The following is a 22,497-nucleotide window of genomic DNA, read 5'->3' on the forward strand; positions in this document are numbered from 1 at the left end:
AATTATTATACTTTATATTACCTCAAAATAATATTGTTTAAACAGTGGTCATATAGTTTACTTACATATTGGGTCTCTAGCAAATACTGGGTCAGAGGGTTGACTTGGAGGACCAACACCAGCTGCATTGATTGCCAACACACGGTACTGGTAATCAGAACCTTCAATAAGGCCTGTAACTTGATAGGAAACACCAAGGGGCATGATTTTGATTGGGTCACGGTTTACTCTCTTCCATCTCTTTCCAGTGGTTTCCTTTAATTCCAGCCAGTATCCTGTCACTGGTGAACCTCCATCATATTCAGGCTCTTCCCAATTTACAGTCATAGAATCACGTGTTACACTACTAACAGATGGTTTTTCACATTGTCCAGGAACAGCTATTCATCAAAAAGATAAAATGCATATATATATGTATCTTTTTTTAATAAAGTAGAATTGAAAAAATATTTGCTTAGTAGGAATATCAGACTTACTGTACAGATTTCTTGCAGTCTCTGGTTCACTGTCAAGTGGCAGACCAACACCATATTTATTTTGTGCCATGATGCGGAAAACATAGTCATGGCCTTCTATTAACTTTGGTATTGTGTAGATACATTCTTTAGCTTCTTTGGTCACAGGTGACCATAATTTTCTGTTTGCTTCTCGTTTTTCAATAACATAATTTGTTATTTTGGAGCCCCCATCATCCTTTGGTGGAAGCCAAGTTAAGGTCATGTTTTCTGCTGTTATTGATTCAAATTGAATTGGTCCTACTGGTGGTCCAGGCCGTCCTAATTGATAAAAGGAAGGTGCTCTAATTATAGAAAGCTTTTTTGAAGAAGTGCTGCTTTGACTTTTCTATCATTAGACATTTTCTTATAGTTATAAACAATCATATCACTGCTCATCTGTGATACATTTTTTTTTTCATTTTTCATTTGCTATGTTGCTATTCAGTAATGAAGCAAAAGTTGTGTAGATTGTACAAATAGAAAACTAATAAATTGTAAATGCAAATGTATAACAGTATAAAATATCTAGAAAATTAAACTTGTGATATGTTATGGTTTATATTTAAGATGTATAGACTGTATATTTGTGAAAGTAATTCAATAGATTTATATACACAAAATTAAAATAAACATATACCTAGAACATTAAGTCGCATTTCCTTTGAATCAGTTCCAAGATTATTTTCAGCTGTCAAAGTATACAAAGCAGTATCATTTCTTCGAGACTGTGCAATGAACAAAGTGCAGGATTCTTCTCCAACAACTTTATTGACATGTTGGTCATACTGTACAGGTGTTTTGTCATCAGGCTTCTGAGGGGAGGCTTTAAACCATTTCAGAGTAGGGAATGGAACACCTTTTACTTTTGCTACAATGCTTATATCTGTTCCTTCTTCTTCTTCTAAAAATTCCTTAAGTTCAATACATGGTGGACCTAATAAACAGTAGAACAGATAATTATATAATCAATAAGAAAATAATCAGTAAAAATTAAATTAGTAAAATTGTTTGAAGAAGCAGTTATTTTAGTACTTACATGTCTGGTCTTTCACAAGGACTGGGCCAACAGTTGTAGATGGCTTGCTAGTTCCTGCCTCATTGACAGCTCTGACACGGAATTCATATTGACCACCTTCTTTCAGGTCTTCAACAGTAAACTTTGTCTCCTCTACATCACGTTTATTACATTGTTTCCAAGCCTCTTTTCCTTCACCACTAGGATCCCAGACTAAACGTTCTATAATATAATGAGTTACAGGTGCTCCACCATCATTTTTAGGTGGTCTCCATGTCAATGCCACTGAATTCTTGGTTATAAGACCAACTTTCAGCCTAGTTGGTGGTTCTGGAGGATCTATAAAAAAAATTACATTCAACACAACATTCTTGTATTTTACAGCCCTCAAGACAACACCAAAAATGAATCTAAAAGAAACATACGTATTGGATCTCTTGCTTTTGTCCTTTGGATGGTTGCAACTGGAGGCCCAGTGCCAAATCTGTTTTCTGCAGTTACCCTGAAGAAATATTCTTGTCCATCAAGAAGATCAGGTACTGTGTAGGATGTGCCTGCACAATCAGCTGTCACCTTCCCCCATGATTTTCCTTCAACAGTCTTCTTCTCAATAATGTAGTTTTTAATTCTATCACCACCATCATTGTCTGGTGCTTTCCATGAAAGTTTGGCAGTTGACCTAGTTATATCACTTACTTTGAGATCTTTTATTGGCCCAGGTGCATCTGTAGAATGAAAAGTATTTAGCAAGGTAACTTTGGTGTAATGATTATTGTTATTTAGTTGAGTGCATACATATTTTCAGATATTCGATCTTACCTAAAACATTTACTCTCACGTTCACAGTTTTCTGTCCTGCTTTGTTTTTGGCTGTAATGCTGTATCTTCCAGTGTGGCCTCTATTACATGTAGGAATTACGACAACTGAAGTACCGTCAGTAGACTCAACCTGGAATGGAATAAAACTTTTTAGGCCTTTAAGGTTATAAGGAATATTTAAAAATTGATATAATGATATTTTAAATACCTGTGAATCTACAGGAACATTATGGACTTGATCCTAAAAGAAATACAAAAGTCAAGCAATGTTTATTTTCTTTGGTAAATAATATCTAGAAGTCTAAACACAACTTGCTCTGCTAAATAATTTTGAAAATATTATGCTGATCGCTGCTAATACTATGTCCTGGATGAATAAAACAATTTATAGACATTTAGTTAATAATGTTTATCTTTTACAATCGACCCAATAACAACACAACTGATATGGATTTAAATTGACTTTTCATTTTTATCTACAGAAAATTATTAATACTACAATGCACAGTTGTATTGCTAATGTATGGCTAAGTAAAGTCACATTTTTACAACTATTAACATGTTTATATTTGTGTTTATATATTTGGGTGTGTGTATATACATTTAAAGCTTGATTCTTTTACTTCAATTTACTGTGCGTCTGTGCATTTTAGTGTGCAAATATCAGTATTTTTACAAGAACATTTTATCTTACCTTCATCTCTTTCTTTGCTGTTCCATCAAATTCCCAGGAAGCTTTGGGGACTGGGCGACCACTAATCAAAGCTATTATCTTAATTGTGGCACCAGCACGACAATTCAAAAGGTCTTGACCTTTTAGGTCTATTGATATATCAGGCTCCTCTACAGGTTTGATAGATGAAGAAAAAAAGTTTACTTGTACATCTGAATGCCCTACATTAGTTGTTATTTGAAATGTAATTTTCTTACCTTGAATTTCTTTGGCAAGTATTTCCCCTGTGCCAGGACTAGGCTCTGATTCTCCAGCAGAGTTGACTGCTTTAACTCTGAACCTATATTTTCTGAGTTCCTTAAGATTTGGTACAACACACTCGCAAGTAGGGAACAATTTATCAGGTTCATTAACTTTTTTCCAATCTGAAGTTCCTTCTTCCTGCATTTCAACAATGTATCCTTTAATTGGGCTACCTCCATCTTTCTCTGGTCGTTTCCATGCTAGAGTCATACTTGATTTGGTTTTGTCTTTAACTTCTGGACATGATGGGGCACCAGGAACATCTATTAAATGAAAGATGTTTTTAAATTACGTTTCATAAAGACAATATTCTAGTATAAATAGTGCTCCCTTGAAAAAAATACAGGTGATGACAAATTAATATTGAGACCAATCAAGAAACAAAATCCATAATGAAAGTATTACTTACAGATAGGATCTACTGCCAGAGCAGGATCTGATGGTTCACTGGGAGGCCCAACTCCTGCAGCATTGACAGCCATAACTCTAAACTGATATTCCACACCTTCAATTAATCGGAGCACATTAAACTCCAGTCCTTTTACAGCTGGTTTAGTAACTGGAGCTCGATTAACACGTCCCCAGTATACACCACCGACTTCTCTTTTCTCAAGCCAATAGCCAGTAATTGGAGATCCACCATTATCCAGTGGAGGTTCCCAGGATACTAACATTGATGATCGAGTACAGTCTGAAACCTTTGGTTTCTTTGGAGCACCAGGAAGGCCAAATGGATCTTTTATGACAACTTTGTCAGAAAGGCAGTCATCACTAGTACCAAATTTGTTAACAGCTCTGACTCTGAACTGATATTCTCCATTAGTTGTTAGTTTCCAGATCTAAGTAAACACAATAAAATTAATATTTATTTAGTTTACCAATCTTTATCCTTTTAAAATAAAAATATACATCTAAAAGTCTAAGAAGCATATGCATATATTATGTCAAATATAACGGAAAAAATTAACCTGTACAAATGCTACACATAGTGACCACTTTTTAGTTACAATAGATAAATACTCTTTATGCTGAAACTGAATTATAATAACACTGGACAAAATGGATAATATGAATTAAAATGTTAAGGTAAAAGGACCACCATGAATATAGAAAATCATCTCACCCCATATCTTCTATCAACTACAATGTTGGAGACTTCTTCCCAGTCAGACTTCTTTTTACTTGCATCTCGTTGGTCAATTATATAGTTGGTAATTTCACTTCCACCATTATCAAGAGGTGCATCCCAAATCAAGTAGCATGATTCAGCTTTGATGTCAGTAACAGTGAGGTTTCTTGGTGGTGCAGGGCGATCTGTTAAAAAAAAATTATAACCAAACAGCAATATGTATAACCATGTAGAACTGTAAAAAATGCTTTTCACAAGAAATATCAGTTTTATGTTACTTACCAAATACTTCCACGTTTACAGTGCGGTATGCAGTTCCAAGGCGGTTAGAAGCTGTCACCGTGTAGGATCCCTTATCGCTCCTCTGTACATTGGGAATGCTTACTTTTGTTTTTGCATCCGTTCTGGTTGTTTCCTCTTTGGAAATTTTTAAAGCTGGTGTTGATTTGTCAATCAAAACCTCATTTTTGGACCACTCAATCTTAGGCATTGGTAGACCAGTTATCTCTGCTGGAATATTAACTGGTTCTCCAGCCTTAACTTTGATTGTGTCTCCTCTTACAGTCAGTTTCAGTGTAACTGTGGGAGGAACTAAAAGCAAGAAAGTAAAAGTATTAAGTAAACATACAAAAATATTAAGATTTGGACAATGTTTTTTCTATTATGCATTTCACTGAAAAATATACCTTCATCATCTTGGATAACCACATTAAGAGGAAGTGATGGCTCACTTTCACCAATTTCATTTACAGCTCTAGCACGGAATTCATACATGTGCAGCTCTGCAAGATTGTCCACTAAGAAAGATGTTCCTGGGCAGAGTCTCTTATTGCACCTTTCATATTCAGTAGCATCATGGCGTCTCTTTTCTATGATATACCCTGTAATAGGGCTTCCACCATCATTACGTGGAGGCTTCCAGTCCAGTGTAATTGATGATTTTGTTCTTTCTGAATAAGTAAATCTCTCAGGTGAACCAGGAGGACCTGAAAAAAAATTAGAAGTCTTTTAAACCCTAATATTCTTTTTGTTTGCATACATAAAATATTTAAAATCTGATGTATAACTGGTGCGAATAGTTTGCTGCTATTTTATAGATTGTTTACAAGGGACGATATGCAACTTTATAGTTTTTATAATTTTAATTATTACAAATATTAACTAAGACTTCACAGAATAGTAGAACCACAAAAACTGATAATAACACACTTCTTTTTTCCTTAGGACTTAAAAGTGCTCTAGGTATAAATATTATATGCTATTTGTACACACTTACAAGTAAATATTAAAATTAAATTCCCATTCTATATTAATTTTACCTTTTGGATCAACTGCAAGAATCGGTCCCAAATCAACAGGTGGCCCAGAGCCAAATTTGTTTTTACAAATGACACGGAACATGTATTCTTGTCCTTCCAGAAGGCCAACAATATCACATTTAGATCTTTCTGTCTCTATTGGCTGCCTCCATATGTGTGCTTTTGCATCTTTCCTTTCTATTATAAAGCCTGTGATGTCACTTCCACCATCATCATCTGGATCAGACCAGTTGAGCAAAGCCATCTTTCTGTTAACAACGACTGGCTTTAGGTCAAGAACTGGACCAGGAACATCTGAAAAAGTATACATTTAGTAGAACAATTAAATGTGTTTCTTTTGCATTTCTACAACAAAAAATTATGCTGTATATTTTATTGAGACAAATCAGCTCTCGTTTTACTTACCAAATATCTCTACTCGTGTTGCTGCAGACTTGGTTCCACTCTCATTTGTTGCAGTTATTATATATCTTCCATGATCTTTTCTCTCTGCATTTACAATGACCAGTTCAGATGAATTTCCAACATTTATAATTTCAGCCTTCTCTTTGTTTAGTTCTCCTTCTTCTATGGACCATTGTATTGTAGGTGCAGGGCGTCCATATACTTTTGCAGGTATTTTAAGAGTTTGCCCAGCTAGAATTTGGATACCATCTCTTACAGACAGGTCCAATTCCACAATTGGGGGTTCTTAGAGGAAACAAAATAAAAAAAAATGTTGAGTATATGACTAGTTAGCATAATAATATAAGTAATGTTATTTAAAGTTAATTTAAAAGAATACCTTGAGGTTCTAGAACTGTGACAGGCTCGGTTACACCCGGAGGTCCCTCACCAGCAGCATTCATGGCAATCACTCGAATTTTATAATCAGCTCCTTCTCTAATTCCTTTAACAGTGTATTTGCGAATCTTAATGGGCTTCTCTGTGCAGCGGGACCACTCATTTGTTCCCATTAATTGTTTGTCAACATAGTAACCGCTAATGTCTCCACCGCCATTATAAAGAGGAGGATCCCATTCCATTTCAATAGCAGATGAGCTTGTATCAATTACTCTTGGAATTGGTGGTCCAGGAGGCACTTATAGGAAAAATTACAAAAAATGATTTGTATTAACTATTTCTAGCAACTTTGCAATCTGTCTTATATTCATTGTTTTTATAGTTTTTTAATCATTTGCCTTCATTTTCTGCCTCCTTCTGGCTTTCAGATGAATGTCACTGATCCCAGCAGACAAAAACTATTGCTGTCTGAGGCTACAACTTGTTCTTGTTACTTTTAATTACTTATCTTCCTATCCAGTCCTTCTCCTATTCATATTCTAGCCTCTAATTCAAATTATTTCCTGGTTGAAAGTGTAAATCAAACCCTAGCAACCACATAGCCACTGAAATACCAAACGGGTAAGTTGCCGAACAAAAAGCTAGGTAATGGAAAAAACATAAAAATAAAGACCAACTGACAAATTGTTTCAGAATATAAATATTTATATCAACTTAAAAATCTATTTGAAGATGAATCACACCATTAAATATATATTGATTTTGCACTTACATATAGGATCCTGCGCTGTCTTGGGATCAGATGGTACACTGAACTTCCCAGGACCTCCTGCATTCTCTGCACAAACTCTAAAGATGTAGGTGAGCCCTTCTAAAAGACCATCAGCTCGAACTTCAAGTGAATTGAGAAGGTTTCGGTTAACACGGGCCCAGTGAGTGCTGTTTACTTCACGCTTTTCAATCCAGTAACCTAAAATTGGACTGCCATTGTCTTTTGGTTCTTTCCACTTAACCAACATGCTGTTGCTTGTAACATCTTCAACTTCAGGCTTTTCTGGTGCCTCAGGAGGAGCTGCAAAAATGCAATAACAATATTATTTGATTTATTTTCTTTAAAGATAAAGATGTAGTGTTTACATTTGGTATACTGTATAACTTCAGATTAATTTCGATACTTGTATGGAATTTTAAGCTTCATTTTTGTAGTTTTATTTATAAGTGAAGAAGACTTACTAAATGGATCTTTAGCAAGAAGAGGCTGAGAAACACATGGTGGTCCAGGTCCGAATCTGTTTTCTGCTGTAACACGGAATATGTATTCTTTGTCTTCAATAAGTTTGGTAACTGGATATTTGCAGTGCCTTGATGTAGATGTCACAATAACCCAGCCAATTTCAGCCTTAGAATTATCTTTCTTTTCCAAGATGTAGTTTAGGATTTCACTTCCACCATCATCCAAGGGAGGATCCCACTTGCAGATAACAGAGTTTTTCCTAACCTCATCAAAGGTAAAGTTCACAGGTGGACCAGGTGTGTCTAAAAAAGGAACACATATATGTGTATATAAGTAACAACATAACAACATATAAATAACATCATATAAGTAACATATTTTTAAGTAATTTCTAATGATATATATATATATATATATATATATATATATATATATATATATATATATATATATATATATATATACATACAGGTATAGGATCCCTTATCCAGAAACCCGATATCCAGAAAGCTCCGAATTACGGAATGGCTGTCTCCCATAGACTCCATTTTATCCAAATAATCCAAATTTCTAAAAATGATTTCCTTTTTCTCTGTAATAATAAAATAATAGCTTGTACTTGATCCCAACTAAGATATAATTAATCCTTATTGGAAGCAAAACCAGCCTATTGGGTTTTGTTTATTTAATGTTTAAATGAATTTCTAGTAGACTTAAGGCACAAAGACCCAAACTACAGAAAGATCCATTATCCGGAAAACCCCAGGTCCTGAGCATTCTGGATAACAGGTCCCATACCTGTATATATATAAAATTAGTTTATCTGGCAGTTATATAGTTAGTTACTTATTATATATATAAAATGGACAGGTAAGTGTGAGCTAATTATAAATATATTTCATTACCTAATACATTTACTTCACATGTAGCCTTTGCTACACCATGATCATTTTCCACTTTAATGGTAAATGTGCCATGATCATCTCTAAGTGAATCTCTAACAAACAATTCAGATTCTCCTTGATTGCTGTTGTCCACAGTCAAGCGCTCTGGCAGACTTAGATGGAATGGTACATCCTCAACAGCCTCCTTTTTCCTCCTGGGTGCTAGTTTTTCAATTCTCTTTTTAATCTCTTCGGGTCTAATGACTTCGTCATTTCGGAGCCATGTGATAGTTGGATAAGGTGAGCCACTTATGTTTGCTTTCAGGGCAATTTCGTCTCCTTGTCTAACAGCAAGTCCTGATTGCAGAGATCCTGATAGGAAAACCTTTGGAGGATCTAATTGGAAATAAAAATGATATAATTATTTTAAGGTCTATTTTAATTGCAAGAATGTGTTGGAAACATGTGAATGATAGTATGCTTACCCATAGGATCTACAGCTATTATTCCAGGAGTAACGCGAGAAGGTTCACTAACTCCAGCAGCATTTTCCGCACGCACGCGATACTGATATTCTTTCCCTTCCTCCAAACCTTTTACAGTGTATGTTAACAAAGGAGCGAGTGAGTCATTGCATCGTTCCCATTTCTCTCCTCCTTTGGCAATCTTTTCAATTACGTATCCCATAATCTTGCATCCTCCATCATACTGAGGAGGTTTCCAGGTCAGTGTTATTGACTTTGAAGTTGGATTATGAGTATCAACATCAACAGGAGGATCTGGGCGCTCTGTCAATAATTAACAAGTAAAACACTTTTGTAAGTAAACATATGGGACCCCAAATTTTAGGGCAGAGACACACACTTATCACTTCGTTTTCCGAAATCGCCCAAAGTTTCCTCATGAGGCAACTTCAGATGACTTTGGAAAATGAAGCGCTCTGAGTGCCATCATGTCAGCAATTTAGATTCTAGCTGGCGGGAGGCAGTTCGGGAAAATTAGTCGCCCCGAAGAAGAGGAGATTTGTCGCTGGGCGACTAATCTCCCCAAATCTGAGCGTGTGTCTCTGCTCTTACAGTGCTCCATTTCTTATCATTACTTACGCTTTGCATCCTCAGCAATTATTGGATTTCTTAATTCAAGATATTCTCCTCCACCGATCTTATTTACAGCTTTAACTCTAAAATAGTATTCTCCATTAGGTATAAGATCTTTGACATTCCAGATAAGTTTGTCTTCCCCAGACATCACAGGTGTGTATGTCCTTCTTCCAGATTCTCTGCGCTCAAGTACATAATGCAATATTGGAGTTCCACCATCATATTCTGGGGGTTCCCAGGAAACTTTGCATGTGTTCTTGGTAACATCATTGGCTTTAATATCTTTGCACTGTCCAGGTAAACCTTTGCAAAAAAAGCAAGAGCAATAAGTATGGGTTTCTAATTTATGTGGGAAAATATAGAATTTCTATACAAAGTTTATGCTTACCTATAACTTTTACATTGACTGAGCCTGTTGTTGAACCAATATTGTTTTCCAGTGTGATGGTATACACACCAGCATCTCCATGAACAGAATTTGAAACCTCCAGAGTTGAAGACATATAATCACTCTTATGTGTCACTCTGTCAGCAATTTTAATTTCTTTACCATCCTTATGCCAGCTGATTTTTGGTGCTGGTACAGATCTAAACGGAACGGGAATAGTGAGCTTCTCACCTTCCACAACAATAAGATCTTGGGTTTTCAAATCAATAGTTGGGTTACCTGCAAATAAAATACATTTAGTATACAAAATTACATGTAGTATTCACAGCATGTAATAAACTACACACCAGATAAGAAGTATTAACTTACAATCAGGGTCTTTAGCAAAAACATTCTCTGAGATTTCAGATGGATCGCTAACACCAACTGCATTAACTGCTCTAACTCTCAGGATGTATTCTTTATCAGGTATAATTCCTTCTTCTGCTTTATACTTTAGATCTTTAACAGGGCGAGAATTTATTCTCATCCATTTTTCAGTACCAGCTGGGCAGGCCTCAATATGGTATCCTAAAATGGGGCTGCCACCATTCTTCTCTGGTGGTTTCCATGCGATAGATATGTGATGTCTGCTGGCATCTGTAACATGTAACTCTAGAGGTGGTGATGGGGGGCCTGGAAGTGAAAAATAATAGACTTAGTTTCCAGAATTTTCAGATCAGTTTTGTTTATACTTTTGAAAACTTTTTACTTACTTGTTGGATCTTCAATGGCTAACATATCTGTAGGCTCACTTGGATGTCCAACACCAGCCTCATTTTCTGCTCGCACCTGGAATTGTACCTCTGTACCTTCAATAACATCAGTTACTTTATACTGACAGTCAGGACCAGATGTTCTTCCAGCTTTCACCCAGCGTGTACCAAGCTTTTCCTTCTTTTCAATCACATATCTGTAAATGCAACAAAATAATGCTAAGATATAGTACTATAAGGAATTAACAAAGCATGCTCCAAAACATTTTACTGGTGTTGGCATATTTGTAATGCATGAATGATCCGGCGTGATTAATGATGGCAGTATCTTTCAGGCAGTTACTGTGAAATGCATGATCAATTTAGTTAATTGCACAGAAAGTTCTAAATCCATCCTAACCTCTACATTTAGAGATATATATATAACAACAAAAATAAAGGGATAACAGGTATAATGTTAAAAACATTTTGCACCAGTGCTGATAAGCCCTAATTATTAATTAGATGCTTGCTTTTAAGCAGGTCACTTTGCAATGCTATTTAGTGATTAATTGCTATAGTTTCAGTGCCTGGTTTTTATTACATTTATCATAGGATAAGAATCATTTAATAAAATTATTCAGAATTCTTAGATGAAATCAAAAAATATTTTTCAATGGAAATGCCTGTAAACATACGAACACCGTATTGTTGTAAAGATGCCTCTGCTGCAAATAAATAAAAATTAGATAAAAAATACCTTTGAATGGGCCTTCCTCCATCATTCTTTGGAGCTTCCCATTTCAGTTCAACATGTCTCTTTGTTACATCAACCACAGTAAGTGCATAAGGTGGGCCAGGGGTAGCTGAAAAAAGAAAACAATTTATATTAATTTGTAAACGGATATTTTTAATCAGTAAAAACAAAAAGACATATTTCAAGGTTATATTTTTGTATATTAATATAAGACAAAAGCACAAAACAATAACTTACTGAAAGTGTCTTTGGCCAGTACAGAATCTTCAAGTTCACAATAATCACTTTGTCCTACTGCATTTTCTGCAGCAACACGGAACACATATAAAGAACCCTCTGATAATGGTGTGACTGAGCATTTGATATCCTTAACAGTGGTATCTACTGCTTGCCAGCCTTTGCGTCTCACATCTCTTTTCTCTACAATATAATTGGTAATTGGTGAGCCACCATCTCTTTCAGGGGCAGTCCATTTTAGATCTGCCATATTCTTTGTGATGTTAATGACTTCAAGCCAACGTGGTGGGGAAGGAGGATCTATGAAAAAAAAATTGTAATTGTAGTAAAATGTCAAGGATCAAATATTTAGTGATTGATATAAATTTGTCCGTTATCACAGTTAACTATAGATCATTTATATTTTTAATCAGTTTGAGAAATATTTACGTTTGTTAGCTATTATTAGTAAGTAAGTACAGAATTAATTTGCAACTTTATTTTCAACTCTCCTTTTGGAACTGTATATTTAATATAATATGAAACAGTAAAAATTTAAAACACTTACTTAGTCTTTCTTTGCATAATACTGGATCACTTGGTTCACTAGGTTCACTTTCTCCAGCTTTGTTCACAGCTCTTACACGGAATGAATATTCTTGTGTCTCCATAAGGCCCTTCAAAAAGTGCTCTGTACTTGGAATTCCATCAGCCACTCTGACCCATTCATCTGTTCCAGTCTTCAGCAGCTCAATGACATATGACTCAATCTTTGCACCTCCATCATGTTCTGGTTTTAGCCAGTTTAAGAATGCTGATGTCTTAGCAACATCTTTAACAGATGGTTTGCCTGGAGCCCAAGGTGGATCTATCCATAAACAAGCAGATACATTAGATTACCTTGTTAATTATCAAAAAGAAACATAGAACTAATCAAGTACATGGAAAAAAATATACCGATTGGGTCTTTGATTAAGATTGGTTCTGTTGCTCTGCTTGGTTTGCCAGGCCCAGCAAGATTTTCTGCTAAGACACGGAACTGATATTTCTTCTTGTTGGTAAGGCCCTTAACTCTGTTTCAAAATAAATTATAGATATTTCAGTACAGTATTTATTTCTCCATATCAGCAAAGTATAATTCTGTATAATTAAAACAGATTTTTGGTTTGTTTTTAGATTTTGGCTCATTTTACTTACATCAATATTTTCTTATATCATAAACATAATGTTAAATTATGGTTTACACAACATTCTTATTAGATTTCTATTGCAACGTTTACCTGTATGTTGGATCCTTTACTGGTGTCTTGTTGCATTTAATCCATTTTCCAGATTCTGGATCCAGCCTTTCCACCCAATAACCAGTGATAGGACTTCCTCCATCCTCATCTGGTTCATTCCATGTCAGAGTTACTGAATCTTTAGTTATATCTGAAGGCTCAAGGTTAGTTGGTGCACCAGGTGGGTCTGTAATAGGTTTACAGGAAACAATCAATGTAGCTTTTTAAAAAATAAATAGAATTTATTTCATATGAAAGATATCATCCACTTCTTACCAAATGAGTATTTAGCAACCATTGAATTTGATTGTACTGGTTCTCCAATGCCATACATATTTTCAGCACTGACTCTAAATACATATTCCTTTAGAGGGGTCAGTTTGGTGGCTTTGAATCTTGTCTCTTTGATGGTTGATGATAACTTATGCCAAATCTCACTGTCTGCAGCTTTCTGTTCCAATATGTAGTTGGTTATTTTTGAGCCGCCATCATCTCTAGGAGGATTCCATGTCAAGACACATGATTCATTGGTAATTTCAGAAATGTCAAATGCAGCTGGAGGTCCAGGTTTATCTGTACATAGATTGAACAATTAGATTTTGTCAAAGGGACAAAGGATGTGTTGACTGTTCACAATATATTTTACAACTACATAATTAAAATCATACCTAATATATTAACTTCAACAACTGCTGTAGCACGTCCAGAAGAATTTACTGCTTCAATTATGTATGTCCCAGAGTCACTTCTTGTGCTGTCAGTAATTATGACTGTAGAATGCCCAGGTTTGGATTCAATGTTTATTCTCTTATCACTTCTCAGAAGAGTATCAGCTTTGTTCCATGTAATTTTAGGCTCAGGTTTACCAGCAATTGTAGCTGGCAATTCAATTTTAGTTCCAGCTTTAACTGTTATGCCAGCAATTAGTTTAACATCAAGGAAAATTTCTGGTGGCTCTGTATTAATTAAGGATAAGGATAAAGTTATATTTATTGAATTTGTTAGAATCACTAGCAATTTTTGGACTGACAAAATGAACAAATCATCACCTACCTTGTGGATCTGTTGCCAAAATATCATCAGTTGGCTTGCTTGGTTTGCTGGCACCCATTCTGTTAAGAGCTTTTACACGGTATGCATACCATTGTCCTTCAGTGAGATTTGTCACTTGGTATCTGTTAAAAGAAGGTATTTGTCATGTTTAGTGCATAAAGCATACTATGTGTTTCACCTAGCTTTTCACATTATTTATTATACTTACTTTGTTTCTGTAACTGAATCACCACACATTTCCCATTTATCTGTGCCACGTTGACATTTCTCCACAATATAGCCTTTAATTCTTGATCCCCCATCATATTTTGGGACCTCCCATGTGAGGAAAATTCCCTTGGAGGATGAATCTCTCCATTTAACATTCTCAGGTGGATCAGGAACAGCTTTAGTAGAACAAATGAAAGAATTAAATCAAAGTTTACAAAACTGTTAAGAACAACTTAAATAGATACATGTTTTATTTTGTGTATTATTGTTACTACATTTATCTAACCTATACACATCTGTTGGGAGCTCTGTAAGAATTGTATAAACCTCACATGAAATTAAAGTATTTTACCACATTTAATTAAAAAATTAAACCAGTCACTATGCAAGGAGAGTTTTCAAATAGTTGTGCTGAATTTTTGCTGCTTGGACCCTCTCACAAACCTACTCAATACACACTGTTTTAAAAATTGTTTTACATTTTTGTGCATATAGCCTATAAACAATTAACGAGTAATAGTTCTTTGAGAGATCACTGAATTAATTGGATATCCTTTAAACATTTTTTTTCTTTTACTGGCTAACTGTAGGATAATACCTCTGCCTCTGCTACTTGACAATATATATATAAATATATCTTAATTAAATGTTATTAAAAATGATAGATCTTACTGGCTGGTGCAGACATGTTTATTGGTTCATCAATGTAGGCAGGTTCTCCTGGTCCACACTTGTTGCAAGCCGAAACTCTAAAGATATATTCTTTGCCTTGTATAAGATCAGATACTGTAAACTCTTGATCAATAACATTTTCTATGACCTAAAAAACAAATGATCCAGAATGACTGCCTAGTCAACTAGTGCACTATATATATATATATATATATATATATATATATATATATATATATATATATATATATATATATATATATATATATACACACACAGTTGTAAGAGCATACCTTTGCCCATGTCTTGCGATTGACTTCTCGTTTTTCGATTAAATAACCTGTCAGTGGGCTACCACCATCACTCTCTGGTGCTTCCCAAGACAAATTAACAGAGTTCCTTGTAATTTCCCCGACTTTCAGTTCCCTTGGTGCACTTGGGTGAGCTAAAAAATCATTTCACAAAGCATTAAACATTTCCAAAACATTTTCTTAACCAAAAATGTAGAAAGGTGAGTATATAAAATCTGAGCTTACCGATAACATTGACATTGATTTCACCTGACACTGATGCCACAATGTTTTCAAGCTCTATTGTGTAAATTCCTTTGTCAGGACGCTCACTTGGAGAAACTACAAGTTCTGCAAAAGCACCATTGGTCTGTATTTTCACACGCTCATTGCTTTCTAGAACATTGCCATTCACTGACCATTTGGCAGTTGGAACAGGATAACCTGTTATTGGTACACGGATTTTCAGGGGCTCTGGAACAATAACTTCCAGTCCATCCTTAAAAGCACTTAGATCCATGGTTGGTTTAGCTAAAATAAAATACATTTCATTTTAAATATTGTTGTATACCTACATAATATTGTGGCATTAATAATATGATTGTAAATGTTGTTGGTTACTTACAGTGAGGATCATCTGCAGTGAGAGGTCCAAGGCTTTCAGTTGGATCAGAAATACCAGCTGCATTCTCTGCAGACACCCTATAATAGTAGCTGGCTCCAGCTTTCAAACCAGTTACCTACAATAAAAATAAAACAAATTACAATCCTGGCTTTTATAACAAATTATTAACAAATAATAACATTTGTATGTGGTACAGGCTCATAATTTAAAATCTTTATTAAACATTTAAATTAATATTGTTTCTGCAATATTTTTCATGAGAAGAAAAATGCAGGGGGAAAACCATAGGAAAAAATGTGATAATATACCTTGTATGTTAGGTCAGGAGCAAGTCTCATATTGCAGCGAATCCATTTATCTGTTCCCTCTTCACAACGCTCAATAATATATCCCAAAATCTGGCTGCCACCATCTTTAAGTGGAGGCTCCCATGTAAGCTGAACGGATGACTTCGTTTGATCAGAATGAGTAAGATTAATTGGAGGACTTGGTTTTTCTGTTGAAAAAAATACAGTATTAAATAATATCATATTTTAACCAAACACTTATACAATTTTTATTTTCCATGAACCATGATGATTTGCATACCAATAGGGTCACAAATTTTCACAGCTCGTGTAGCAGCACTTGGTTTGCCAACTCCAGCCTGATTTTCTGCCCTGACTCTAAAAATGTATTCCTTGTTCTCCACAACATCATTAAGAGTAGCGCCGAGCTCATCAGGCTTGGTTATCATAGCTGCATCCCATTTTATAGATGCTCTGTCTCGTAGTTCAACAATGTATGCCGTTATTTCAGATCCACCATCATACTCTGGTGGTTCCCAGGTTATTGTAGCACCAAATCGGTTAACATTGCAAACATCTACATTGAGAGGTGGACCTGGAACATCTGTAAACAAAAAGGTTTATGAATTTGACATTATGAATAGAAATATGGAAACATTGTTTTTGGTGGAATGAAAAAATAATACTCTGATCCAACTCACCAAACTTGCTTTTTGCTTCGACAGGTTTGTCTGTTTCTACTGGTTCACCAGCCCCTACTCTGTTCTTTGCGCTTACACGGAAGAGATATTCTACCCCTCCCTTTTGAAGTCCAGTGACTGTATATTCACAGCTGTCAGCATGGTCTGTGACTAGTACCCATGTCTTCCTCTTTATGTCTCTCCTTTCGATAATATATCCAGTTATTTTACTGCCACCATCAATTTCTGGCTCTTCCCAAGCAAGGCTGACTTCTCCATCATATGTATCTATAACTTCTAGGTTTCTGACTGGTCCAGGAACATCTGAATTTAAATGAAAATGTATTAGATGTTAAACTAGTTTCATTAGCAATCAACTATTTAACAATAATTAATATTACCAAATAAAAAGTCTTACCAATGACTTCTAAATTAATAAAGGCCTCTGCTTTGCCATGTTTATTATGCAGTATGATCTTGTATCTGCCTCTGTCTGTTTTCTTTGTTTCAGTAATACGGAAACTAGTGACGTTTGCTGTAGTATCAACATGTACATCTGACAACGTTTCATCATCCTTTTTCCATTCAGCTTCAGCTTTTGGGTAGGCATCATAAGGCACTGACATTGTTAATGGCTTTCCAGCATCAATCACAATGTTCTGATCTGCAGTCTTTATTTTTGGCACAGCTGTTGGTAAAAATGTTCAGTAATTATACAGTTCTGATCAGAAAGAAATACATTAGTCGGATGTTTACAGCAAAATGTAGTACAGTACCTGCTAATTCAAGTTTTGCTCTAGCTTCTTTGTCCTTGGCAATAAATCGGTATTCGCCTTGATCACGTGGTCTAATTTCACAAATTTGTAGTCTGTGCACTTTTCCTTCACTCATCATTTGATGTTTGTCTCCCTGAACAATGATCATGTTGTTTCTCAGCCATTTGACTTCTACTTTATCTTTATTGAGTTCAGCTTCATATATTACATCAGAGCCAGGGGCTTCAAATGCATCAAGTGGTGGTCTGATAATCTCTATGGGAATTTCTAGAATAAAAAGACAAGGCCAGTTTATAAATATTTTATCATTTCTGGTAAACAACAGATATCAATGATTTTTAGCTTGCTGGTGCTCAACTTGTTCAGGTTTTGCTTACCTTCAACAAAGAGTCGGGCTCTGGATTTCCTCTCATCTACTCCACAAGAATATTCACACTCATCTTCTGGTCTGCAGTCTTTAATAATAAGTCTTTGAAGGCTGCCTTCTTTCTCAAACTGATATCTAAAAATTTAAATATAGAAATTAAATCTACAATACTAAACACATAACACAAGAATTGTACACTTATATTTACAAAATGACATAAGATATAGTGAGTGTTGACATACTTTTTGTTTGCTCTGAGTTCTCTTCCATTTCTGTACCATCTCACAGTGGCTTTTTCCTTGGAAAGTTGACAAGTAAAAACAGCATCTTCAAATTCAATAACTGTCTGATCTTGCAGATGCTGAACAAAGTCTGTTGGTGCTTCTGTGATGATGAGTTCTGCAACAGCTTTGTCTTGTCCAGCAACTACAGTGTATTCTCCTTCGTCCACAAAGCCACAATCCTTGATAATTAGAGTATGCTTGAATTTGTCAACCTTGTATAAAACTCGTTTGTCCAATACAACTTCCTGGCCATTCTTCATCCACATTACTGTTGCATTTGGACGGTTGACTTTGCAGCAGAAAGAAACTGATTTCTTCTCCATTGTTTCAATGTCTTCAATTGGTTCAACAATTCGTAGATCCTCTTCTGTGATAAGAATTAAATAATAGGTATAGTGATATTCTTTAGCATATAATATAGATAAACTACAGTTGTTGTTATTAAGTCTGTTGTAGCTACTTACCTAGGACTGTTAAAACACCTGAAGACTTGACTTGTTCACCTCTTTGATTTGCCAGGGCCACTGAATAGGTGGCTTGGTCATCCATTTGTGCATCTCTGATTCTTAGTGTATAAACTAAATCTTTGGCAACCATGATATACTTTGAACTGTCAAATATGGTTTCATCATTCTTAAACCATTTGGCTTTTGCCCCTTCTGTGTTGACCTCACAGTTGAAGACAAGTTCTTGTCCCTCTTTCACTTGTTGGTCCTTAATGGGAGTTATAATCCTGAGTTTTTCTGTAAAGTACAATTTGTAAATTTGTAATTTTTAGGTTTTCTTGAATGTGTGATCATAATATAATGTACATTTCCATACAATTGAGCTTATGCCCTCAAAAAATCATATTATCAGATGAAACACATCTCAGATCACAATATCTTCAAATTGTAAAATGGACATCTCCCATTGACTTTTACATGACCTCAACAGGTTTGAGATGGCAGATTTTCAGATTCAGACTTTTTGCAGCTTCAAGGTATAATACATCTGGAAAAGTTTGATGGTTTTTTTCCTCAAAATTTTTTCGTTTTTGCCCAAAAAACCTTGACCAGAAAAAAATTTAGTTAAGGAAATAACACTTTAGATGTGGATACTTACCAATTACTGTCAGTTCAGCAGGTGCTCTAGAAGACCCAATCATGACAGCATATACACCGTCATCCTCCTTTGGCACACAGTTCTTAACAATCAGAATTCTTCTCTTGCCATCAGAACTGATGTCATACTTATCACCAGACTCAATAACTGTATCACTCTTGACCCACTGAACCTCATATGCTTCTTTTGAAACAGAACATATAAACTCTGCCTTTTCTCCCTCCAGTACCTCAATATTTTGTGGTTTAGAGATAAACTCAGCAGCAAGTTCTGAAATGTAGAACATGTATTATAATTATTTATTCTATAAAAAGGCTTGGATGACTATATTATAATTTCAGTTACAAAAATGTATCACAGTTACCTTTTATTGTAAGTTTGCCAGTTGTCCTGGAATGTGGCAGTCTGCAGTTGAATTCACCAGCATCATCAAGGTGAACACCAGCAATGATCAAGATCCTTTTTCTACCCTCTGCAACATGTTCATATCTTCCACCATCTGGTATTTCCTCATCTCCTTTAAACCAGGCTACATCAGCACTAGCTTTGGATATTTCACAAATCAATTTCACATTGTCTGATTCAGATGCTTCAATATTAGGAAGATTTTTGGTGAAAACAGCTTCTTCCTCTAAATAAATAAAGTAATTATGCATATGAGTAAGAAATAATATGGCTCATTTAACAAAGCAACTGCAATGAAGTAGATGCAAAACACTATTTTTTATTCCAGAGCTACATTTTCTCCCAAAATTTCAGCTGTGCACTTTCCCTCATATATACAGGAAACACATTAAGACTCAAAGTGCAAATTGCTCTCTGTGGGGGATTAACTAGCAAATGCACAATCAGTACCGGGAGCAGACCCACTTGCTCTGTAGAAGGGGTATATGCAAATACAAAGTGCATAGTATGCAAATTGTTCAACAGTTTTTTTTAAATACCACACTCTTTATTTTATTTTAAACAGTATTTTACCTATAACAGTCAGTAATCCAGATGTTCTTGCCATTTTGGATTCACAAGTATATTCTGCTTCATCATCAAACAGACATTTGTTCACCACTAAAATTCGAGTTATTCCTTTAGATATTATGTCATACTTTTTGCCCTTTCTGATCTCCACTCCATCTCTGTACCAGTGGACCTGTTTCATTATGAAAATAAGAACATCAGTGCCTATAACTGAGCAAAATGACAAAGGTTTATACCATGCGTAGAGCAAATGTTGTAAACAAACCTTGGCACTTTCACGGGAAATCTCACATTCAAAGCGGGCAGTTTCCTTTTCTTTAACTTCAACATCTGTAAGGGGTTTTGTAAACTCCACGAATGGGGCTGTGAAAAACACAGTTAAAATTATTTTTAATAAAATCCTTATCCTTCCCATTATCGTGAAGGCAATGTATATTGTGTGTCTCTAATAATTTGACATTGATGATGCTAAAAGAGGGTTTTTGACTCAAATACATATATTTATGAGATAAACTATAGTTTTACATTATATTTGCAAATCTACTTCTCAGTAGTATTCAGTAAGAAATACACCCTGTTTTTATGCCTTAATTGTCTTTATTTCTTGTTGCTTGTATTTTACTTGTTTTGAATACTGCAATAACCAAACATTTGTATTAACCAAAGACTAGGTATATTTCCTGGCATTTAAGATATGTGGTTTATAAAAAGAGTATCTGTAACTATGGTAACTTACGTTCTACATTCAAGAAGGCAGAGGTCTTGAAATCCTTTGCATCACATGTGTAAGTTCTTGAGTCATCCATTGCACAGCCATGAATTACAAGTTTTCTGACTTTACCCTCAGCAATGATATCATATTTCTTTGTTTTGTGGATTTCTTGACCATTTTTGAACCATTTAACTTCTGCATTATCCCTGGATACTTCGCATTCCAGTACTGCAGTCGCTTCTTCCTCTACTGTCTGGTCCTCAAGAGGCTTTGTAAACTCAACTGGAGGTTCTAGTATTATTTCAAAAAGTATGTTAGTAAGGCCTTGCCCCATTATTGCAATCCTTTGTTAAATAGCATTTATAACATGTTTTACCTTTAACAGTAAGATTGGCTTCTGTCTTGAAATCCTTTGCAGTTAGTTTGACTTCCCCAGCATCTTTTAGTTGAACATCCCTAAGGGTAAGTGTGTGAACTCTTCCTTCAGAGCGTGTGACAATCTAGAATACAGAAAGAATAGTGTATTTTCAAAATAACTTTTTTTTTAAATATCTATTTCTAGGTAAATTTAATGTAAAAGATAAAAATGAAACTAGGATATTGAAAGAAGCTATACACTACAATAAACATCATGGTGTCACGTTCAAGGAATACGATAGCTATAAACAAGCTATAGTGTGATACAGGGTATATTAACATTACCCCATTAATAATTTCTGGAAAATTTAAGATAGAGGGCCTTTATTATTAGTCCTATAGGAGCTTTTAGGATTGGTGATATCATGCTGTGGTCTGCACGGTTTACTGGATTAAGGAACTGCCCACCTATTACCCCTCTTTATGCAGCACAAGCAGTACTGCAAATAGAGTCACAACTGTTTGCATTTTATTTAGGAACACAAGTTTTGTGTTTCAAAGCATAGAGTAGGACATTGTTCAAAGTGTCTATTATTTGTAAATAGGCCTAAATGCTAATGGGATTTTGAACTAAAAGGTTTTATGTTTGCCAGATTTGTATTATTTAAATGTAAATATAAAGTTCTACAAAAGAATCACAATCTGTTGTAAAGAAAGTGTATGTCATGAAAAGATCTTATATTTTCATAACTGCCTCCGCTATAGACAATTTCATGAGGTATGGAAATGGGATTTTAGAAACTGAAATTTATACTTGGATTGTGACTTTGTTTTCAAGATCTCTTGTTCGGTATTTACTGTTAGGGCAATCTCATAGCAACAAATCAGCAGCTGTTTGCAACAGCCAGTTGGTTGCTATGTGTTACAAAAACTAATGCAAATGTATCTAAATACCTATCTGCAATGTGTGGGAA

At 35.1% G+C, this 22,497-nt stretch overlaps 1 protein-coding gene across 3 annotated transcripts in view; it reads right to left on the reverse strand.

The window, feature by feature from the left end:
- LOC108701391 (titin) overlaps positions 1 to 22,497 on the reverse strand; it is a 234,891-nt gene that overhangs the window by 65,891 nt on the left and 146,503 nt on the right. For all 3 annotated transcript variants that reach the window (XM_041576219.1, XM_041576221.1, XM_041576220.1), the window contains 51 exons: positions 21,543 to 21,666; positions 21,191 to 21,457; positions 20,720 to 20,817; positions 20,458 to 20,626; positions 19,844 to 20,110; positions 19,480 to 19,749; positions 18,840 to 19,118; positions 18,334 to 18,742; positions 18,102 to 18,226; positions 17,725 to 17,991; positions 17,367 to 17,636; positions 16,970 to 17,272; positions 16,570 to 16,872; positions 16,290 to 16,477; positions 15,982 to 16,096; positions 15,603 to 15,887; positions 15,360 to 15,511; positions 15,067 to 15,214; positions 14,393 to 14,570; positions 14,185 to 14,306; positions 13,800 to 14,087; positions 13,408 to 13,704; positions 13,132 to 13,318; positions 12,809 to 12,924; positions 12,420 to 12,719; positions 11,873 to 12,172; positions 11,639 to 11,744; positions 10,900 to 11,096; positions 10,514 to 10,819; positions 10,145 to 10,423; positions 9,760 to 10,059; positions 9,142 to 9,444; positions 8,678 to 9,052; positions 7,772 to 8,074; positions 7,311 to 7,610; positions 6,540 to 6,836; positions 6,161 to 6,445; positions 5,756 to 6,049; positions 5,123 to 5,422; positions 4,719 to 5,027; positions 4,431 to 4,621; positions 3,717 to 4,146; positions 3,262 to 3,570; positions 3,026 to 3,174; positions 2,540 to 2,572; positions 2,332 to 2,461; positions 1,938 to 2,237; positions 1,534 to 1,851; positions 1,135 to 1,431; positions 477 to 776; positions 66 to 380 (listed from right to left, as the gene is read on the reverse strand). In XM_041576219.1, coding sequence (XP_041432153.1) covers positions 66 to 380; positions 477 to 776; positions 1,135 to 1,431; positions 1,534 to 1,851; positions 1,938 to 2,237; positions 2,332 to 2,461; positions 2,540 to 2,572; positions 3,026 to 3,174; positions 3,262 to 3,570; positions 3,717 to 4,146; positions 4,431 to 4,621; positions 4,719 to 5,027; positions 5,123 to 5,422; positions 5,756 to 6,049; positions 6,161 to 6,445; positions 6,540 to 6,836; positions 7,311 to 7,610; positions 7,772 to 8,074; positions 8,678 to 9,052; positions 9,142 to 9,444; positions 9,760 to 10,059; positions 10,145 to 10,423; positions 10,514 to 10,819; positions 10,900 to 11,096; positions 11,639 to 11,744; positions 11,873 to 12,172; positions 12,420 to 12,719; positions 12,809 to 12,924; positions 13,132 to 13,318; positions 13,408 to 13,704; positions 13,800 to 14,087; positions 14,185 to 14,306; positions 14,393 to 14,570; positions 15,067 to 15,214; positions 15,360 to 15,511; positions 15,603 to 15,887; positions 15,982 to 16,096; positions 16,290 to 16,477; positions 16,570 to 16,872; positions 16,970 to 17,272; positions 17,367 to 17,636; positions 17,725 to 17,991; positions 18,102 to 18,226; positions 18,334 to 18,742; positions 18,840 to 19,118; positions 19,480 to 19,749; positions 19,844 to 20,110; positions 20,458 to 20,626; positions 20,720 to 20,817; positions 21,191 to 21,457; positions 21,543 to 21,666 — 12,553 coding nt within the window. The remainder of the gene's footprint in view (positions 1 to 65; positions 381 to 476; positions 777 to 1,134; positions 1,432 to 1,533; positions 1,852 to 1,937; positions 2,238 to 2,331; positions 2,462 to 2,539; positions 2,573 to 3,025; positions 3,175 to 3,261; positions 3,571 to 3,716; positions 4,147 to 4,430; positions 4,622 to 4,718; positions 5,028 to 5,122; positions 5,423 to 5,755; positions 6,050 to 6,160; positions 6,446 to 6,539; positions 6,837 to 7,310; positions 7,611 to 7,771; positions 8,075 to 8,677; positions 9,053 to 9,141; positions 9,445 to 9,759; positions 10,060 to 10,144; positions 10,424 to 10,513; positions 10,820 to 10,899; positions 11,097 to 11,638; positions 11,745 to 11,872; positions 12,173 to 12,419; positions 12,720 to 12,808; positions 12,925 to 13,131; positions 13,319 to 13,407; positions 13,705 to 13,799; positions 14,088 to 14,184; positions 14,307 to 14,392; positions 14,571 to 15,066; positions 15,215 to 15,359; positions 15,512 to 15,602; positions 15,888 to 15,981; positions 16,097 to 16,289; positions 16,478 to 16,569; positions 16,873 to 16,969; positions 17,273 to 17,366; positions 17,637 to 17,724; positions 17,992 to 18,101; positions 18,227 to 18,333; positions 18,743 to 18,839; positions 19,119 to 19,479; positions 19,750 to 19,843; positions 20,111 to 20,457; positions 20,627 to 20,719; positions 20,818 to 21,190; positions 21,458 to 21,542; positions 21,667 to 22,497) is intronic.

This window comes from Xenopus laevis, chromosome 9_10L (genome assembly GCF_017654675.1).
Source record: "Xenopus laevis strain J_2021 chromosome 9_10L, Xenopus_laevis_v10.1, whole genome shotgun sequence".
In the NCBI taxonomy this organism is placed as follows: Eukaryota; Metazoa; Chordata; class Amphibia; order Anura; family Pipidae; genus Xenopus; species Xenopus laevis.